General features: G+C 36.7%; 1 protein-coding gene across 5 annotated transcripts; it reads left to right on the top strand.

Moving 5' to 3' along the window:
* Window positions 1-234: 234 nt before the first annotated feature.
* LOC144452835 (uncharacterized) lies at window positions 235-14,955 on the top strand. 5 transcript variants are annotated; one of them, XM_078144012.1, is made up of 8 exons: window positions 235-492; window positions 3,891-4,023; window positions 10,060-10,236; window positions 11,159-11,320; window positions 11,502-11,648; window positions 12,074-12,217; window positions 12,970-13,122; window positions 13,585-14,955. In XM_078144012.1, the coding sequence occupies exons 2-8, from the start codon at window positions 3,909-3,911 to the stop codon at window positions 13,614-13,616; spliced, it is 930 nt and encodes a 309-aa protein (XP_078000138.1). In that variant the 5' UTR covers window positions 235-492; window positions 3,891-3,908; the 3' UTR covers window positions 13,617-14,955. The 5 variants fall into 5 exon arrangements, with proteins under 5 accessions (XP_078000138.1, XP_078000136.1, XP_078000137.1 ...); XM_078144010.1 differs by having other exon boundaries at window positions 259-492; window positions 13,580-14,955; XM_078144011.1 differs by having other exon boundaries at window positions 259-492; window positions 11,162-11,320; window positions 13,580-14,955.
* The last annotated feature ends 2,859 nt before the right edge of the window (window positions 14,956-17,814 follow it).

Here is a 17,814-nt window from a genome sequence, read left to right on the forward strand (position 1 = left end):
TGATAATTGAGGTACATATGTTGACTGAAGCAGATTAGTTCAAATATGTTGTTCTAATAGTGGTATTTACTTGAACGACAATATGACGCACATGATTCCCTGCTGACGTCACTCATCACGACACGGCACGGCACGGCACGATACCATAAACGACACCGCCAAGTTGAACTTGGTACCATGATTTATCATATGGGTGCACTATACAAGCCCGCCCTCTAGAGATAAAATTAACGAATCGATAAGTGGTTGAAGTTTGTTGATTTGTTGACCGGTTTTGACCAGGTGATATCATATAATGTGTTGACGGAAGTAAGGCAACAATGACGTACGTTGGCGAATGTCCCGTATGCTAGACAAACAGACACTCCTTTAGAATCCTTACGGTACCGGGCGTACACCTCACTGCACATTCAGGAGAGGAGATATAGCTGACCAAGTCACCAACCTTAAAAGCTTGTGATTTACCGTCTTTGTCCCGTCTGCGAACTTAAGGTATGATATACTACATAATTACATTAGTTACAGACATAGCCAACTCTATTACACACAGTTGAAATATATATACACCTATCGTGTAATTCGTACTATACAGTGCAGTCTCAGGGGAGTCCATACAGTGATTCGCTTACTAGTTTTAACAATTGGCCAACTGAGATAGCTTATGGCTCTATGTACAGTATACTGTATGTATGTGTGTATGTGTATACACGTATGAGTATCTCAAGAGTGTAGTGTGAAGCAGGCCGTGCGCACATGGAATCAAAGTTGAAATGTTGGAATTCCAAATACTTCAGTAATTTATATGGCACTTAAGTTGGATTCACATAGCTAACTTATGCCGTAGTGTATACAAGCCAAAGTGGTGTAAAAATGAATATCGTATCTTTTAGCTACTTATTGGTCAAATTAACATCTTCATTTTGTTAACTCGTTGTATATCGTGCTATTAAGTCGCGTTAAATATTCTGAAAAGCACTGTATAGTATGTGACGACAATCACATATATCATGGAGTTGGGGAATTTTGTGACTGTGCTATGTACTAAATTAACTATTTGCATTCGTTTATATATTAACATAGTATATTTAATATTTAATATTTAATATTTGCTTTGTCATATTTCTGAATTATGTATTTTTCATATGTAGTTTTGTGTCAAAAAATATACTATATACATTAGCCTAATAAAAAAAGTTGTGTGGTTCCGGTTACACTCAATTTTAGATTAGGTGGGGTAGGTAGATTTTTTATTTCATTTTATTATATATTTTTTTCATGTGTGAGTGTCTAGTTCAGGTTTTCCATTGTTTTTCAAATGGTCTCTCTGTATTGTTTATTTCTTCCTATCAGATGTACAGCCATTACAGATTGGAAGAACAGTTTTATATTGTCTTTTTACGTTGATGTTAGAGTTTCCGCATCCACTATTTCTCGAGAGACTTCACAATTATTGCGATTTTAATATTTTTTTCTCGAATACGTAAAAAAAAAGTTTAGGGTCGGCAGTAAAAAACTAGGTGGGGTCGGGTAACCGGAACCAAACAATTATTTTTTCAGGCCTTATATGACTTAATTGTGTATAGATTAATTGTTTTCTTACTGGCATACTCACTGGCGATACTTTCTGTATAGAGGTATCGGCAAGGGTCCTCCCCTCCCCCAATCTCCTCCATTTTTATTAGAATTAATTCACCCTACTATAATTTCTTTAAGACAAAATTGTTAATTAACACCACTATTGTTATGCAAATTGTAATAATCGCCATTTTTTATCTGGAAAGAAGTTGGAAGTAAGATATTTATTCGAGTACCACAATTACAATATTTAACGGTATTTGAATATTATAGTAAATCTTCAACGAGTTTATCTGAAAGATTGTTCATATTAGCAACTCTTTGAAAAGATAATCACATAGACTAGATTATATTAAATACGTTCTTGCTATCGGTCAGTTTAGATATCAAATCACGAAAACGTAACAATTGATGAGTGTAACACATCGTTGACCAATATGCAAATTGTCTGTACAATGATTATAGTGTAATGACATATGTTTCTGTTCTCTTTATTGCGGTCAAAGTTCAAAATGATGTGTCAAAGTTCATCTATTAGGGTGGGTCACCACAAATATTTGAATATTTGTATGTGAATTGGTTGTCATGAAAAGTGACAGTGTTGAATTGCTATGGAGATATTTACATCGTCATTCCGTTGCTATGTGCACATTTATATCAATAAATTTGACTGCGACTGATGCAATTCATTACCCATACCACTGATATGATGGATATTGAATGAATAACTCATCTGTATGACTACATTGACGAGAATGTCAAGTTGACCGACAGGGGGGCACACCTCTATCCTAATTACCAAATTTGACCACTCCAAAAACTGCACGATAATTGTACTCTGCATACTCTGTCTACCTATGGATATTCCCCCGGGGTATATTCATGTCGTCAGATAGGTTGACTTTGTCCTGCTAGCAGACGAAGTAATTCGGAACTCTATTCTGACACTGTCCTTATTAGTGAGTCCCAACTTGTTCTTTCTGCAAGCAGGACTAATGTGGACGGTATAATAACAACAAGCATTCATCGTTCGTTAATCGGAGTACTACTTTGTCGAAAACTTGACACGTTTAAACATTATTTCTGAGGGTATTTCACGTTAATTCAACAAACTTCAGGCATTGACTCATACCTCAAAACTATTTGATGACGTCATAACCAATATCAAATGATGAGTTTCGTATGTGACGCACGTAAAACATACACCGATAGCAAATACTTCAAAATACGACAGCTGGTGTTTATACACAGGCATCGATACATTCGCTCTTAAAAGTTTGAAACGCGAACACTTGTTGATTGTTATGTGTGACTGCTCTTTACTCTAATGTACCCTTCGTTGGTTTAGTCCATATCGTACAGTATACATTTGTCATCAGGTTGTCAAGAAACGAACCTCTAATGTAAGCAATCAGTCACTCTGAGATCTTTCCGGCGAAGAAACGGTCGTATGTCACTTTTTTGAACTGAGTTCCAGTGCTGCAGTACATCGGCCCTGACAAGCATTGCATCCCTTAGTTAATGAACCCACCTGTATATTCGAAGTGAACGTATTGTCAAATGTACTTAACACGATTGAATAATCAATCAAAAGTGAACGAAATAACGGCCGTTTTTCTACGATCACTATCCTCTCTACGGTGGAATGGACTATAGTGACCGTAATGCACACAGGAAACTACAGAATAGAATCTTTATTGCATCCGTTAAGAAAACTAAATTTCTTCATTGGATTTTCTGCAATAACTAGTAAATATATAAACTATAGTATAAAGGGATAAAGTGTATTTGATACGGCAGACATTACTGGGTCAGTATGGTTATCTCAATACCTTTGTAGTCAAACTGTTTAGTTTAGTGACACAATGTTAGTGGTACAGCCTTGTCGAACAACCTACTTAGCCTAGTACTAGTGGTATAGTCTAGTAGAGTGTATAAAGACAATATAGATCGTACCACCTTATCAGATCTCAGAGGGGGTACTCAGATACTACTTCAGAAAGAAAACCCTGATTGTGACTGAATGACACGACGTAGCTGACAGCTATCGAGTTAGCTGCACAGTCACGGTTGTTCATTTATTATTGAAATTTCCACCCCATTGAACCCAAACAATAGCATGTACTTAGAGTGAATAAACCCATTACTGGCGATCACTCCACACAGCTATTCTTTTGTCACGAGTTTGCCTGTTTTCATTGCCTTCTACACAATCATATCAACATCTTCAGAGTCGTGTTAAAAGCCCCGTTGTGTTGACAAGTAGAGCCCACGATAGTGATCACATAACACATATCAACTCATTTCTTTCACAGATTACCGTACACGTCAAAATGAAGCGACTGCTGGTAATGTTCGTTTTACTTCTCGTCGTTTTTACGGCTTTGTCGGACGCTGGACGTAAAGGGAAAGATAAAACAAAGAAAATGAAGAAAGGCAAAGATGGAAGTAAGTAGCAATTTATTAATCAATCAATCAATCAATCAATCAATCAATCAATCAATCAATCAATCAATCAATCAATCAATCAATCAATCAATCAATCAATCAATCAATCAATCAATCAATCAATCAATCAATTAATTAATTAATTAATTAATTGTATTAGATAATTAGTTAAATCATAGCTAATCATAGTGTCCGATGGACGGGTGATACTTCCATGGATAGACCGTAAAGAGTTGGGGGAGGGGGGGGGGGTGAGAACAAAGAATCCAAAACGTTTGAAATTCAAGCTTGGCCCATTACAGTTGTCTGAGGTTCGAAGTGACCTTTGAGTGGAACTAGAGGTATATTAATAACAATAACGAATTTCATCAACCCAAACATGAAATCAGTCTTTTTACTAAATTTGGTCGTATGCCGATTCCGTATACATATCATCAGACCACTATATCTGAGACATATCCTACACCATACCTCACCAACGCATACACTTGGTTGTATGCCTAATCCGTATACATGTTCTCTTTCGTACCTCACCAAATGATATCATACACATAAGTTTTACCTTGAAATTAAGCTTACCTGTTATGACAACAGATTTTGAACTTGAATCTGGAGTTTTTCTAGTCCAAAATGTGTGATCCTGGTCCATTGCACACATTAGTTGTGATAACACCCAAGGATTCAAATTGACACGTGTATAAAATTAACAGTTGATAACCCAGACAAATTGAACTTAATCTACCTAGTTGTGGTTTCATACTACTGATAAAAACTTGCAATATACAATAAATCTAGTACATTTAGTCACTTGTATACCCACTACAATATACAATAAATCTAGTACATTTAGTCACTTGCATACCCACTACAATATACAATAAATCTAGTACATTTAGTCACTTGCATACCCACTACAATATACAATAAATCTAGTACATTTAGTCACTTGCATACCCACTACAATATACAATAAATCTAGTACATTTAGTCACTTGCATACCCACTACAATATACAATAAATCTAGTACATTTAGTCACTTGCATACCCACTACAATATACAATAAATCTAGTACATTTAGTCACTTGTATACCCACTACAATATACAATAAATCTAGTACATTTAGTCATTTGCATACCCACTACAATATACAATAAATCTGGTACATTTAGTCACTTGCATACCCACTACAATATACAATAAATCTAGTACATTTAGTCACTTGCATACCCACTACAATATACAATAAATCTAGTACATTTAGTCACTTGTATACCCACTACAATATACAATAAATCTAGTACATTTAGTCATTTGCATACCCACTACAATATACAATAAATCTGGTACATTTAGTCACTTGCATACCCACTACAATATACAATAAATCTAGTACATTTAGTCACTTGCATACCCACTACAATATACAATAAATCTAGTACATTTAGTCACTTGTATACCCACTACAATATACAATAAATCTAGTACATTTAGTCACTTGCATACCCACTACAATATACAATAAATCTAGTACATTTAGTCATTTGCATACCCACTACAATATACAATAAATCTAGTACATTTAGTCACTTGCATACCCACTACAATATACAATAAATCTAGTACATTTAGTCACTTGCATACCCACTACAATACTTCCCTCAAGTCCTGTTTTCGTATACAACAATTGGTGCTCCCCTGTAGTTGGACTGATACATGCTTGTTCTACTTACAACCCTAGTCACTTTGTGGTGCAATGTACAGTAAAGCAAATACAACGAGTAGAGATTATTCTGAGATTACCGGGCCATGGCTTTGAATCTGAAGATATCCTCTGTGGGTAGTTTTGTTTGATTTTGAAATGTCATCTCACTCATCGACCTCATTCCCCTTGAAGAAGATCTTCAGATTCAAAAAGTCACAGGTAACCTGTAGACTAACATTGTGTAGGTACAGGTATATAGTTCAACAATAAGTTACCATTGCGTTTACAACTATAAATATGTTGGTTCCTGTACAGGGAGGGACGAATGTACGTAGATTTTTGGACAAACTTGTTGCAGGCCCTATATTATTTTGTAGACTAGAATGTTACAGTAGTCTTTGGCTTTCAAGTCTAGTGATCATTACCAACAAAGAGATTTAAAGTCAAACGGATGGAATCTAGACTATGTGCAAATGAGATGACGTCATCGTTGAATGTGTTAAAGGCTTGCATTGTTAGGACTGAGTATTCTGGATGACAATGTAGTATCGAGTCATCTCTAACTCCGATCTTCAGATTCAAATTGGATACCCACTAGACTAGCGTTTGAGATAAGAAGGAACACATTTATCCATTTCAAATAACACTCACATTTCAAGTTGTAGTGTTAAGCATAAGTTGCTGAAATTATTTGATAAAAGTGAAGGTGAAAGCTGTTTCTGTTTGCCCCACATAACCATAGACGTGGGGGATGGGGGTGGCAAGAATGGGGGTGGCAACAGGTGATAAAGAACAATGGAACAGTAATATTTAGTTTTGTTTAAACTATGTTACAAAAGTCAAAGTTGAAATCTGTTTATGTCTCTCTTAATGGCCTCTCCTCCTTCCCAGGCTTGGTACAAGACAAAAAAAACCAGTCCGACCTTGCATGCATTTCACATGTTTGTGTGAAAGTCTAGTTCTGCCGACAGCTGCATATGTAAATTTGTGTCTTTTTAAATTTCGGACCAGTGTTTCCAATTTTCGTGGGTGGTAAACATGTAAGTAAAGACAAATAGTGGCCACGGCAAGGAAAACAAATATGTTTACTGCGTGTTCTGTATATACCTGAAAGTGACAATTTAATTATAGTCAGTTTGTGTATAAGTCGTGTGGATTGTCGCTAATCGTCATCGTGCTAGTAATAAGTCGGGGTATAATCTACTGTATGTCAACATTTGAACAAGAAATTGTCCAGATAAGTTACCTGTCAGGACAACAGATTTTGAATCTGGAGCTTTTCTTGTCCAGAACTTTACCTCGTCATTTTGGTCCATTGAACACATTAGCTGTGATAATACCTGTGTATGCATTGCTATGCCAAGCACGTACGTGTACAGCAATTTAAGATATACTTAAGGACGAGTTATGCCCTCCAACGCTTATTTGATTGACAGGGTTTTTATTTGCCCGTTAATAAAACGTCTTTTTCTATTGTGTGTGGTCTGTTTTTAAATTTGCCACGGTGTGAGGTGAAACCATGCCAGTGTAACACGATGTGTGCACTCCCGTGGGATGTAGACTAACAATGGAATAAGTGCTGTAGTCCTAACTTAAGACACCTTCATTTCACACATTAGACAAACCCTGTACTCATTACACATACTCAGCACCCATTACACAGACAGTATTCATTGTACAAACCTGGGCACTTTCTTCTTAATTCACCTTTCAATGATGTAGCCTACGTGTAGACTCGAAGGACTAGCGCTAGTATGCTATTTGCTATCCTAACGAATTTCACTTTCCTTGACAGAACGAGCGAAAATTCAAAAACGTCAGGCTACTTTCAATGTCACCCTTGAAAACATCAACCTACAACCCACCACAGACACCTGTGGGCTACATAGAATCTCTTGTAACCAAAATATAGGATTGATAGATTTTATATATCAACGTTAATGATGTGGCATAAACTTCAGTACTTAACAAAATATTTTTGTTGTAAAAAGTTCCAAGTGCAGCTTTCAAGTAAAATAACAATGCCACAGGTACTAAATTATTTAATATTATCAAAACAACCCACAGGTGTCAGTGTCATAATAACATTATCATGTATATATGTCGTAGAGTAGGTCGAGTGACGGATTAAGTAGGGACTTAGACCCTTACCGATTAATACATTTTTAAAATATATTTTTGAATTCCAGTGACGTAAATTAGTGTAGTTACCAGTTACAGTTTGACTTTGCGGATTAATATTGTTTATTTAGGTCAGGACTTCACAGATTAATATTAATAACATAGATACGTTAATGATTAATATTAATGGGGTAGAAATCCATAAATTTATAGAGATTATGATAAGATGTCGATTAACATTTTACGGATTTCGACTCTGCAGATAAGGAGGTCAGACCACGTGACTGATGAGTATTGAGTCATGCGCCGATCTAATCACACGATTAAACACATTGTTCCAGTTCAGAGTTGTTTTCGTCAACAGTTGTAAATTCCTCCAGTTTGCAATAATGACATTTTGTGTGGTGAAATATAGTGTGTAAAGTTCCATGTGGATGTTTGTATGTTTGTTTGTTATCAGTGTATGACATATGCTATATGTATGCAAGGACGCACTGCAGTGATAACACTTCTAACACTTCAGTGTCAGTTGTAACATTTCAAACATCACACTTTAGCTATGTATTGCGGTGATAACACTGTAAACAGCTCTGTGGTAACACTTAAAAAAGTGCAGTGGTAACACTTCAAACATTACTGCAGGAACACTTTAAACATTGCGGTGATAACACTTCAAACAGTGCTGAGGTAACACTTCAAACAGTGCTGTGGTAACACTTCAAACAGTGTTGTGGTAACACTTCAAACAGTGTTGTGGTAACACTTCAAACAGTGCTATGAACACTTTAAAATATTGCCATGTAAACATTTCTGTAGTAACAGTGATGTGGTAACACTAGTACTTCAAAAACAGTGAGAACTGATTTAGGATCTTGCAAATTAATACTAATTATATCAGACCTTGACAGATTAATACTAATTATATCAACACTTCACTGATTAAAAATCAACATGTCGGAACTTCACACATTCATACTGGTTAGATAGTAAATGCATAGCTTGATCCCAGACAATATTTAAATAAGAAATGTCACATTCAATTCTATTCTTACATTATACTACAACTATTGCAATTGTTAAATAGACATTGCTGTGCTCTGAACGTTAAAGTGATGGACAATTAAAAATGGCTGTGAAGGTGCCGAGAACTCATGACCACAACACACAGCAAGATTCAGCATACACAAATACAAAACATATACACACATTAAAGTGGCCATACGGATTTTTAATTGATGAATGAATTCAACTGTTTTTCTACTTGAAAAAAAAATAACATGTACAAAATCCGTGTTGATAACTCATTGAAATGCAATAATTAAAAAAAGTGTAAAAAAGTTGGTGTACGTGCAATAACAAACTTTTCACCCATTGTGTAGCTTTTGTTACAAACACAGAATTCATTAGACTCTCTCACAAGTCCTCGGTAGCATTGCTATTAGCTGTTTTGTATGTACCAATATCTACTGAATAACTGTACTAGAATATAATTGTACTGTGGACCCTCATCGACTATATAGGGCTAATCATTTGTTGACATGTTACTGTGACTCCGTGTTATTGCGAGCATCGCGCGGAGTAACAGTCGATGATGGCCCATAGTACAATTATGTAGTACATATCGGTACATACAAATAGAACAATCCATTTAGCGATGCTATGCTCCGAGGACTTTATCTATGTTGTTTCACGAAAGTCGAAAAACATAGTAGAGTTTTTTTATCAATTAAAGATCCAAAATAAATACCCATTTTTTTCATCTATATGGCCACTTATCGATATTCAAATCTACACTTTTTGAATATAAACCCAACACATCGTGTATGGGCAGTGGTTTAAAACTTAAAATATGGTTTTAAGTGCCCTTTATTCGTATTGGGGATTACATACATCCTACTGTGTGTTGTGGTCAAGTGTATGTGTACTCATTAAAAGTTGCTCGCACGCGAGAGGAATAGATGCGAGAAAAGTGCCACGAGTGAAATTTCATCAGCTGATTCCTCTCGTGTACGCCAGGATTAAGGGAATTCTTATCCATCTAACAACGTCAAATGTCACTAGAATGTCAGTTTTAATTGTCAACCATTGAAAAAAAACGACGTTCTGATCACGGTGGTTTGCTATTCAACAATTGTAATGTTTCATATCCGATATCTCATTCTCGCCATTCGTTTCTTTTCTTTCTCCATTTCATTTAAATTTCATCTTAGAACAGAGAGACAGAGTAGCAAGGGATTGTGGTCCCTGGGTTTGGGGTGAATGTATTGCCAATGAAGGAGAGTGTGGTTTAGGACTTAAAAAGGCAACACGAGATGGCACTGATTGTAAGGTTGTGTCCAAAACAAAACGATGTCGTATACCCTGTGAGGGTGATAGACAGAGAAAAGGTGAGGTTGTCTTGACAGGAGTGTTCATTTTCGCTATCGATATATAGCACTATTTTTAGATGAATGGGTGGAGGAGACCGCTTTGTAAATTCTGAATTTTGGTGTCGTTAATTTCTGAATCTTAGTCTTTATAATGCTTGAATAACGTATGAGGTGGCAGTCGATAAATATTGGATTCAAGGTCTTGAGAAATTCCCTGAGGTGTTTAGCTTGCGAAGATAAATCCGATGAAAGCAAATGTTGCTTTAGTGCTTCAATTTGCTATTGTTCTTCACTTTGCTATTGTTCTTCACTTTGCATTGTACTTCGCTTTGCTATTGTTCTTCACTTTGCCATTGTACTTCACTTTGCTATTGTTCTTCACTTTGCCATTGTAGTTAACTTTCCTATCGTTCTTCACTTTGCCATTGTACTTCACTTTCCTATTGTTCTTCACTTTGCCATTGTTCTTCTTAGCCATTGTACTTCACTTTGCCATTGTTCTTCTTAGCCATTGTACTTCACTTTGCCATTGTTCTTCACTTCACCATTGTTCTTCACTTTGCCATTGTACCTCACTTTGCCATTGTACTTTATTTTGTGTACTTCACTTTGTTGTTGTACTTCACTTTGTCACTGTACTTCACTTTGCTATTTTACTTCATGTTCCCATTGTACTTCTTTGCCATTGTTCTTCACTTTGCCATTGTACTTCACTTTGCTATTGTACTGCAATTTGCTATTTTGCTATTGTTCTTCAATTTGCTATTGTTCTCCTCTTTTCCATTGTACTTCTTTTTGCAATTGTACTTCACTTTGCCATTGTTCTTCACTTTACAATTGTACTTCGCATTACCATTGTACTTCACTTTACCACCATACTTCTTTAGTATTAATAGTACATGTACTTCACTTCACTTTGCTATTGTACTTCACTTCACAGTAGCAAGGGATTGTGGTCCCTGGGTTTCGGGTGAATGTATTGCCAATGAAGGAGAGTGTGGTTTGGGAGTTAAACAATCAACACGAGATGGCGCTGATTGTAAAATTGTGTCCCAAACTAAACGATGTCGTATACCCTGTGAGGGTGATAGACAGAGAAAAGGTGAGGTTGTTTTGACAGGAGTGTTCTTTTAACTCTAAATGTCAAATATCGCCATACTTGATTACACTACTACACTACGCCATTTCATTTCACTTTACCACGCAAATTCTTTGCAATGTATTGTTTTGTCACTGCACTTCAAATTCTAGCTAAGTATTTGTTTGATACTACTCACCAACAGAGTGTAAATACGAAGTGGGTGAATTATTGGATTGTGATCAATCAACTGGGTCAAGAACTATTGTGATGCGTTTAAAGAAAGGTGACCCAGAAACGTGTCCAGAAGAGAAAACTGTGACAAAGAAATGTAAAGACAAGGGCAAGAAAGGTGAGATATCCATTACCCGTCTGTGTGTGTGTGTGTGTGTGTGTGTGTGTGTGTGTGTGTGTGTGTGTGTGTCTGTGTGTGTCTGTGTCTGTGTCTGTGTCTGTCTGTCTGTCGGTCTGTGTCTGTCTGTCTGTCTGTGTGTGTCTGTGTGCTTCTATGTATCTGTATGTCTCTGTGTATGTATGTGTATGTATGTCTCTGCCTGTATGTCTGTCTCTCTGTCTCTCGGTCTGTCTGTCTGTCTGTCTGTCTGTCTGTCTGTCTGTCTGTCTGTCTGTCTATCAGTCTGTACGTCTGTACGTCCATCCGCCCGTCCCTCCATCCATCTATACCCACGAGAGTTATTGCATGGACTTCGGGTTTAGAGTTAGTATTGTGTGTTATTTTCATTATATACGTAGAGTATATTGTCTTCTCCATTACAGCATGTAAATACAACAAGGGCCAATGGGGTTTGTGTGACACTCTGACCAATACACGTGTTCGACTAGATACTCTCAAAGAAAAGCGCAGTGATCCCGAAGCAGAATGTGCTTCAGAAAGAGTTATAGTCAAGAAGTGTAGATTTGGTAAGTGTGATGATTATTTTTTTGATAAAATTCAGGATTAAGGTTATGTAAGTCTGTTGCTTTTATCTTTTTTATAAGTAATTTGATATTGTTGGTAAGTCTTGTGGTCTTAGAGTTTCGTTAGTCCATAAGCTGTAAGGTACGCGCCCTCACAGTCTAAATGAATGACAGTCTGTAAGGTACGCCGTGACGGGGCGCCCTCACACATCGGTCAACCTCTTTCACAGGAGAGGCCGGTGAGGGCAGAACGACACGACATACTAGTATCTTACAATCTAGTTAGTCCATTGTTATAATGCTTAAATTATTGCGGTTTTATCATTTGATAAGTTGCACAGTAGTATCATTTTACCAATTCTAATTTAGTTTCACTTAGTGGAACGTTTAAAGGGGAACACCATACCAGGAAATAATGGTATTTTCATGATAGATGTTTTATATTGAAAGGAATAAGCACTTAGGAGTCATGAATATTCATTGTTCAACCATGAATAATTAATTATTTCTGTTGACTCTCGTGAAGCAGAGGCCCAAAGCAAAGATACCCTATAAAGGCACAAGATCAACTTGATATTTGTAGGTGATGTAAAATCAAGACCCCATAGTTTATGAAAGTGTCTTTATATCCTGGAGTGGTGTTCCCCTTTAATGGAGTGATTTACTTGAAGCTAGAGTCTATAAGAATTGAAATTACAGGCGTACAAAGAAAAATATTGAAAAATATTTCAAATTTTCTACTGTCCAATTTCTAGCATGTAAATACCAATACAGTGACTGGGGTGAATGCGACGAATCCACTAATTCCAGATCGCGTGAGGGCGTCCTTTCTAGGAAATCTAACACGCCAGCAGACTGTCGAGACACAGACGTACAAACAAGGAGTTGCTCCAACAAGAACGGAAAAGGTAGGGGAAAAATAAACAACTGTATTTTTACCGTCGTTTAGACTTATAATTGGATACTGATCTCCAATATTTGTCTTCGTCCAGCTAAAGAAAATACGAACTGTCCCAAGGAGCCTTGTCACTATGAGTCGCTAAACGACTGAGTGAAGACAAATATTTGGTAATAATTATTATACCTCCCATAATTTATGAAAAATCAGAAAACATAATAGTGATTTTGGACATTTTGACTCGTATTTCGAGCACCGCAGATCCAGTGACGCAGACGATATTTTTCGATATTTTTTTTCGAACTACCAAAAAAAAGTTTAGGTTGACAATAAATAAACTATATTTGGTCAGGTTACCGGAACGAAACTATTTGTTTTGCCTAACAAGGACTTGAAATGCTTTTTAAAAAAATGATTTGTTGTATTTCCCAGCTATTAATTTAAGTCTTCATATTCTTTACCGTCAGAGAAGTGCTTCTTCGGACCATGGGAGGGATTCAGTAAATGTGTAGACGGACAAAGGACAAAATCCCGACCAATCATTGCCGGTGGAAAACGTTGCGAAAGACGTGCCATGGTCACTCGTAATTGCAAGTCAAAAGAGGAATAGTGACAATCAGATATTAAGTTTAAGAAATTCTAATCAACAAACCAAAATAATAATTTACGAAGTGGTTTTATTTGCAGATCAAATCGACTGTTGAGGAAAGAAATAACAGTCAATCGTTTTAAATATATTCAAAATTGATACCGTTGACTTTTTATTTACTTAAGTTTTCACATTAATGTAAACATTAACGTCTTTCTTACACTATTGTCAGTAGTATAGTACCCTATCTGTTAGTCTAGAAGCTATCCATGGTTTCAATCCTCTTTGTTCTCTCTGCCTCCACGTCTAGTCAAATGGACGAAAATGTAGCTTGACCACATAAAGGTTTGACCAGCATATGTCAGTAACCTATCACACATTGACAGGTGCTTCTAATTACTAAGAAAACATGATCCTGATAAAGAAATGATATTTACATACATATGCATCGTAACGCTACCTTCAAGTTTGAATTTAAGTCACGTGTGGGTGTGATAACATCATCGGGTTCTGATTGATTCAATCTCAGACTACTAAAAAGTTAGTGGTCTGAGATTCAATACAGCTTTTGGTGATGGTATTTAAATTAGCGTAGAATGTTGTTCTACATATGTACATACATTTGACTAGACGGGGGGGGGGGGAGATCGAATGGAACCGAAACAATGGATAGCTTATTTCATAGATAACGTGTCTATAATATGGATAGCTTACAGACTAGTTGTCTATAGTTTAGATTTCATTCAGATATGACATTACTGAGTTGGTAATTCCTGTTAAGAGCTTTCTTGGTCCACAGCCCACAATGTTCAGGATATCATTGCAGTGTATGCGTTTTTGTTTCAGGCACAGCTCATTGCAGGTTAGTGTTCACTGGCTCTGTTTGATACAACCACACAGACATCAATAAAAAACTACACATTATACTCTTACCGATAGCAGGCGTCATTATAGTCTTCAGTATTATGGTCCAACGTAAAGGTCCTTGATAAATATGGATATCTACAGATTGATCTTTATTCAAAGTATTGACATATAATCTTACACTCACTTTTAGTTGTACATGTATTTGAATCTAGACAAACATTAACATTTTAGTCACAAGCCTTAGACCTTAATTAAAATCGTTGAACATTTTTCAGAAACGATATATTTGTATTTTATGGACAACTTTATACAAAGGAACAACTTGCATATATGTGTCCCAAATTTTGATTATACAGTTTTACACACAAATTTTTCACATTAAAGTAATTTTATGTATTGTATAAATTGTACTCTGTGTCTGGTTTGTCATTCTAAGTAAACGTATTATTTTAAGCTGGTAAAGACGTCATTCAAATTTACTGATGTTTTTTATTGGTTTGCCAATAAAAAAAATGAAATCTCGCGTGACTGCGAAATCTCGCGTGATTCCATAATATTAATTGTTTTCATTGTGCGGCATGCAGACTGGTCATCGTCGTAAACTACAGTCTCTTTTACGGCACCGTCCAAGACGCAGTGAACAGCTCTGGTTTGTGAGAATGAGACTGGGTACGTCCGTCTGCTTTTACCGGTCGTGCTGACTCGCCACTGGTGACCATGCTAATTGTCTGAGTGATTGGCAGGTGAAATGACCAACCAGGGCAAAGCTTCGTGGTTAAGATACTGTGAACTTTCACCTCTTAAATTACCCTGGCAATTTACATTTTAGTATTAACATCTGGCATTCACGTAACGATTAGGACAGTAGATCAGGATGCCGGCATCGACTTTGAACTCCATAAATTTAATTTTAGTCCGTGAACATTTTCCCGGTCCAGATGAAAATTATTGAAGGCTAATTCTCCGGTAAAGATGTAATTATTTCTACTCCAACAACGGCTTGTGAAAATTCCTTAGTCTACGAATTAGTCTCCTTTTGCCTCGATAAACGTCGTTTCGGGACAATTGTAGACGAACCTATTTCAATCGTTATTATTATATCACCGCTTGTTGTAATGAAAGAACAAGCCTTAATGTGAGGAAGTTAGAGTCGTTGGGCATGATGAAGGTAGCTCATAACTTCAATTGATTAGCTTGAAGAAGTGATGCAAGGTGAAGTTAACAAGGCATTTACACGCCCTCAATCACCAATGAAAAATAAGACGCTGTTAATGTGGCCAGTGAAGAAGACTAGACCGGGACATTATTCATTGTTGAAAGTCATTGCAAAGTAGGTAAGTCATTATCACATTTATTTCTCCTCGTGTTTCACTTTTCAATGATCAAACCTTTGACCGTGGAGCCATGTTTATTCCTTTGTTTCGGTTTCGGTTTCTGATTTCCGAGGCAATAGTTCGAAAACTACTGTGCCGTCATTGCGCATGCGCTAAATGGGTATTTCACAGCAGACGACATGGCTTCCTCGGTTACAAGTTGCGGACCTTCTCCTCCAGAAAATTCAAGATTTTTGCAGTTATCTGAAGAAGAACTTGCCGCCCTTGTTTCAGAGAAGGACTCGAAACGTACAAAAAAGTATTGTCAAGAGCTCAGTTGATATTTTAGAGAAATATTGTGTTGCGGTTGAGACTACCCGTACCCTTGCCTTGGTCGAGCAAAACCCAAATGAGTTGTGTGTAGTTTGCTGCGTTTTATATACAGAAGAAAGACGCACTGATACTGTAAACAACACAAAACAGTCCAAAAAGGTTTGTTCCAACAATGTATATATTATGTGTTCAGTTTATTTAATGATTTGGATGCTAATGTGTTATAAAACACATGTTGATTGACCTTATTCGGGCGACAGTATACCGTACTCAGTTCCTCCCAGGCCCGTTGATAACCCCAATACCAACCTATTTCCCTCGGACCAAAGCCCCAGGGAAATAGATTGATTTTGGGGTGATCAACGGGCCCTTGAGGGGAACTGACGTATGCTGTCACCCTCATGTCAACATGTATACAATATTCATGATCAAGTGGCTGATATAATTTTTTTCTGATATATACATATTTAATATATACAATCCATATACAAATTCCCTCCACTGTGGGGACGGACCCAATTGTCACTCAAATGAAAATAACGTTATGCAGTCACGTGAGATTTCCCAGTCTAGTATGATTGACGTGTTAAATTATAAAATGTCATGGTTGTGGCACGCCGGGGGGGGGGGGGTGCATGCACTGGTGCATGCCCTATAGCCTGTGATAAAGCGCCACCAGGTCGTGTCTTAACAGTGTGGCATGATGAGTAATACAAGTATGGTCTCATCAAAATCCTTCTATCACGTGATAGACGGACTGTGGCCTCACCAATACAAATGACAAGTGGAATAACAGAAAACGAATGAAATCTGTCACTTATGCGAATGACAGATTTTACTGGTCAAACACATATCACCTCGTACCCACCGGCATGGGTGGAATGAAACCCTCTATACATATGTATCCAAGTGATATATGTATAGTAAAAGACCGTATCATATATAGAAAGACTTACACAAAAGACAGTGTTGACATAGATGTACACATTACATTCATTCTGTATCAATCGAGCGCCCCCTTTGTATAATAATCGGAAAGGATCACCAAGGCTATGTTGCGTTCGTATGAAATAAACCAGTAGAATGCGTGTACGACTTTCAGTGTCAGTTTAACGCATAGATTATTATAATCATTTTTGAAACAATTTTAAAATTCCTGATAAAAATTGAAGTTAAACTTAATTTCAAGTCAGAGAAATAGTATTCATCTTATAATTATCTGAATAGTGAAAAAATGTTACAGTACACAATTATTATTCTTTAACATGTGTTATTTGGTAGTTTCTCCAAACTTGTCAACAATGAATTCGAATGTGAAAACAAGAGTAATTCCAACGTCACGTGTCAGACATCACCAAGACTAATCCTACGTCTAAGCGACATCAAAGCAACATATAATTTAAATTTATTTTGTACTTTTGTCTTCCTGTCTCGGTCAATTTCAATTTTAACGTCAACATTATTTTCTTCCTGTAGTCTATTCAGTTCTCGCTGTCTCACCGTCCGAGACATCGTCAACGGAACTGATGTATTTTGAGCGACAAGTCCCGGTGGTGCTTCTCGTTTCAAATCGCGTTTCCACTGACTTGAAATTTTAGAA

Source organism: Glandiceps talaboti, chromosome 23 (assembly GCF_964340395.1).
Source record: "Glandiceps talaboti chromosome 23, keGlaTala1.1, whole genome shotgun sequence".
In the NCBI taxonomy this organism is placed as follows: domain Eukaryota; kingdom Metazoa; phylum Hemichordata; class Enteropneusta; family Spengelidae; genus Glandiceps; species Glandiceps talaboti.

What these genes read in the sequence shown, in the direction of transcription:
- LOC144452835 (XM_078144010.1), top strand. Translation starts at nt 3,909, where the DNA reads ATGAAGCGACTGCTGGTAATGTTCGTTTTACTTCTCGTCGTTTTTACG. An exon ending in TAAAGACAAGGGCAAGAAAG is followed by an intron (nt 11,649 to 12,073) that starts GTGAGATATCCA and finishes TCTCCATTACAG; the next exon opens with CATGTAAATACAACAAGGGC. An exon ending in CTCCAACAAGAACGGAAAAG is followed by an intron (nt 13,123 to 13,579) that starts GTAGGGGAAAAA and finishes CTTTACCGTCAG; the next exon opens with AGAAGTGCTTCTTCGGACCA.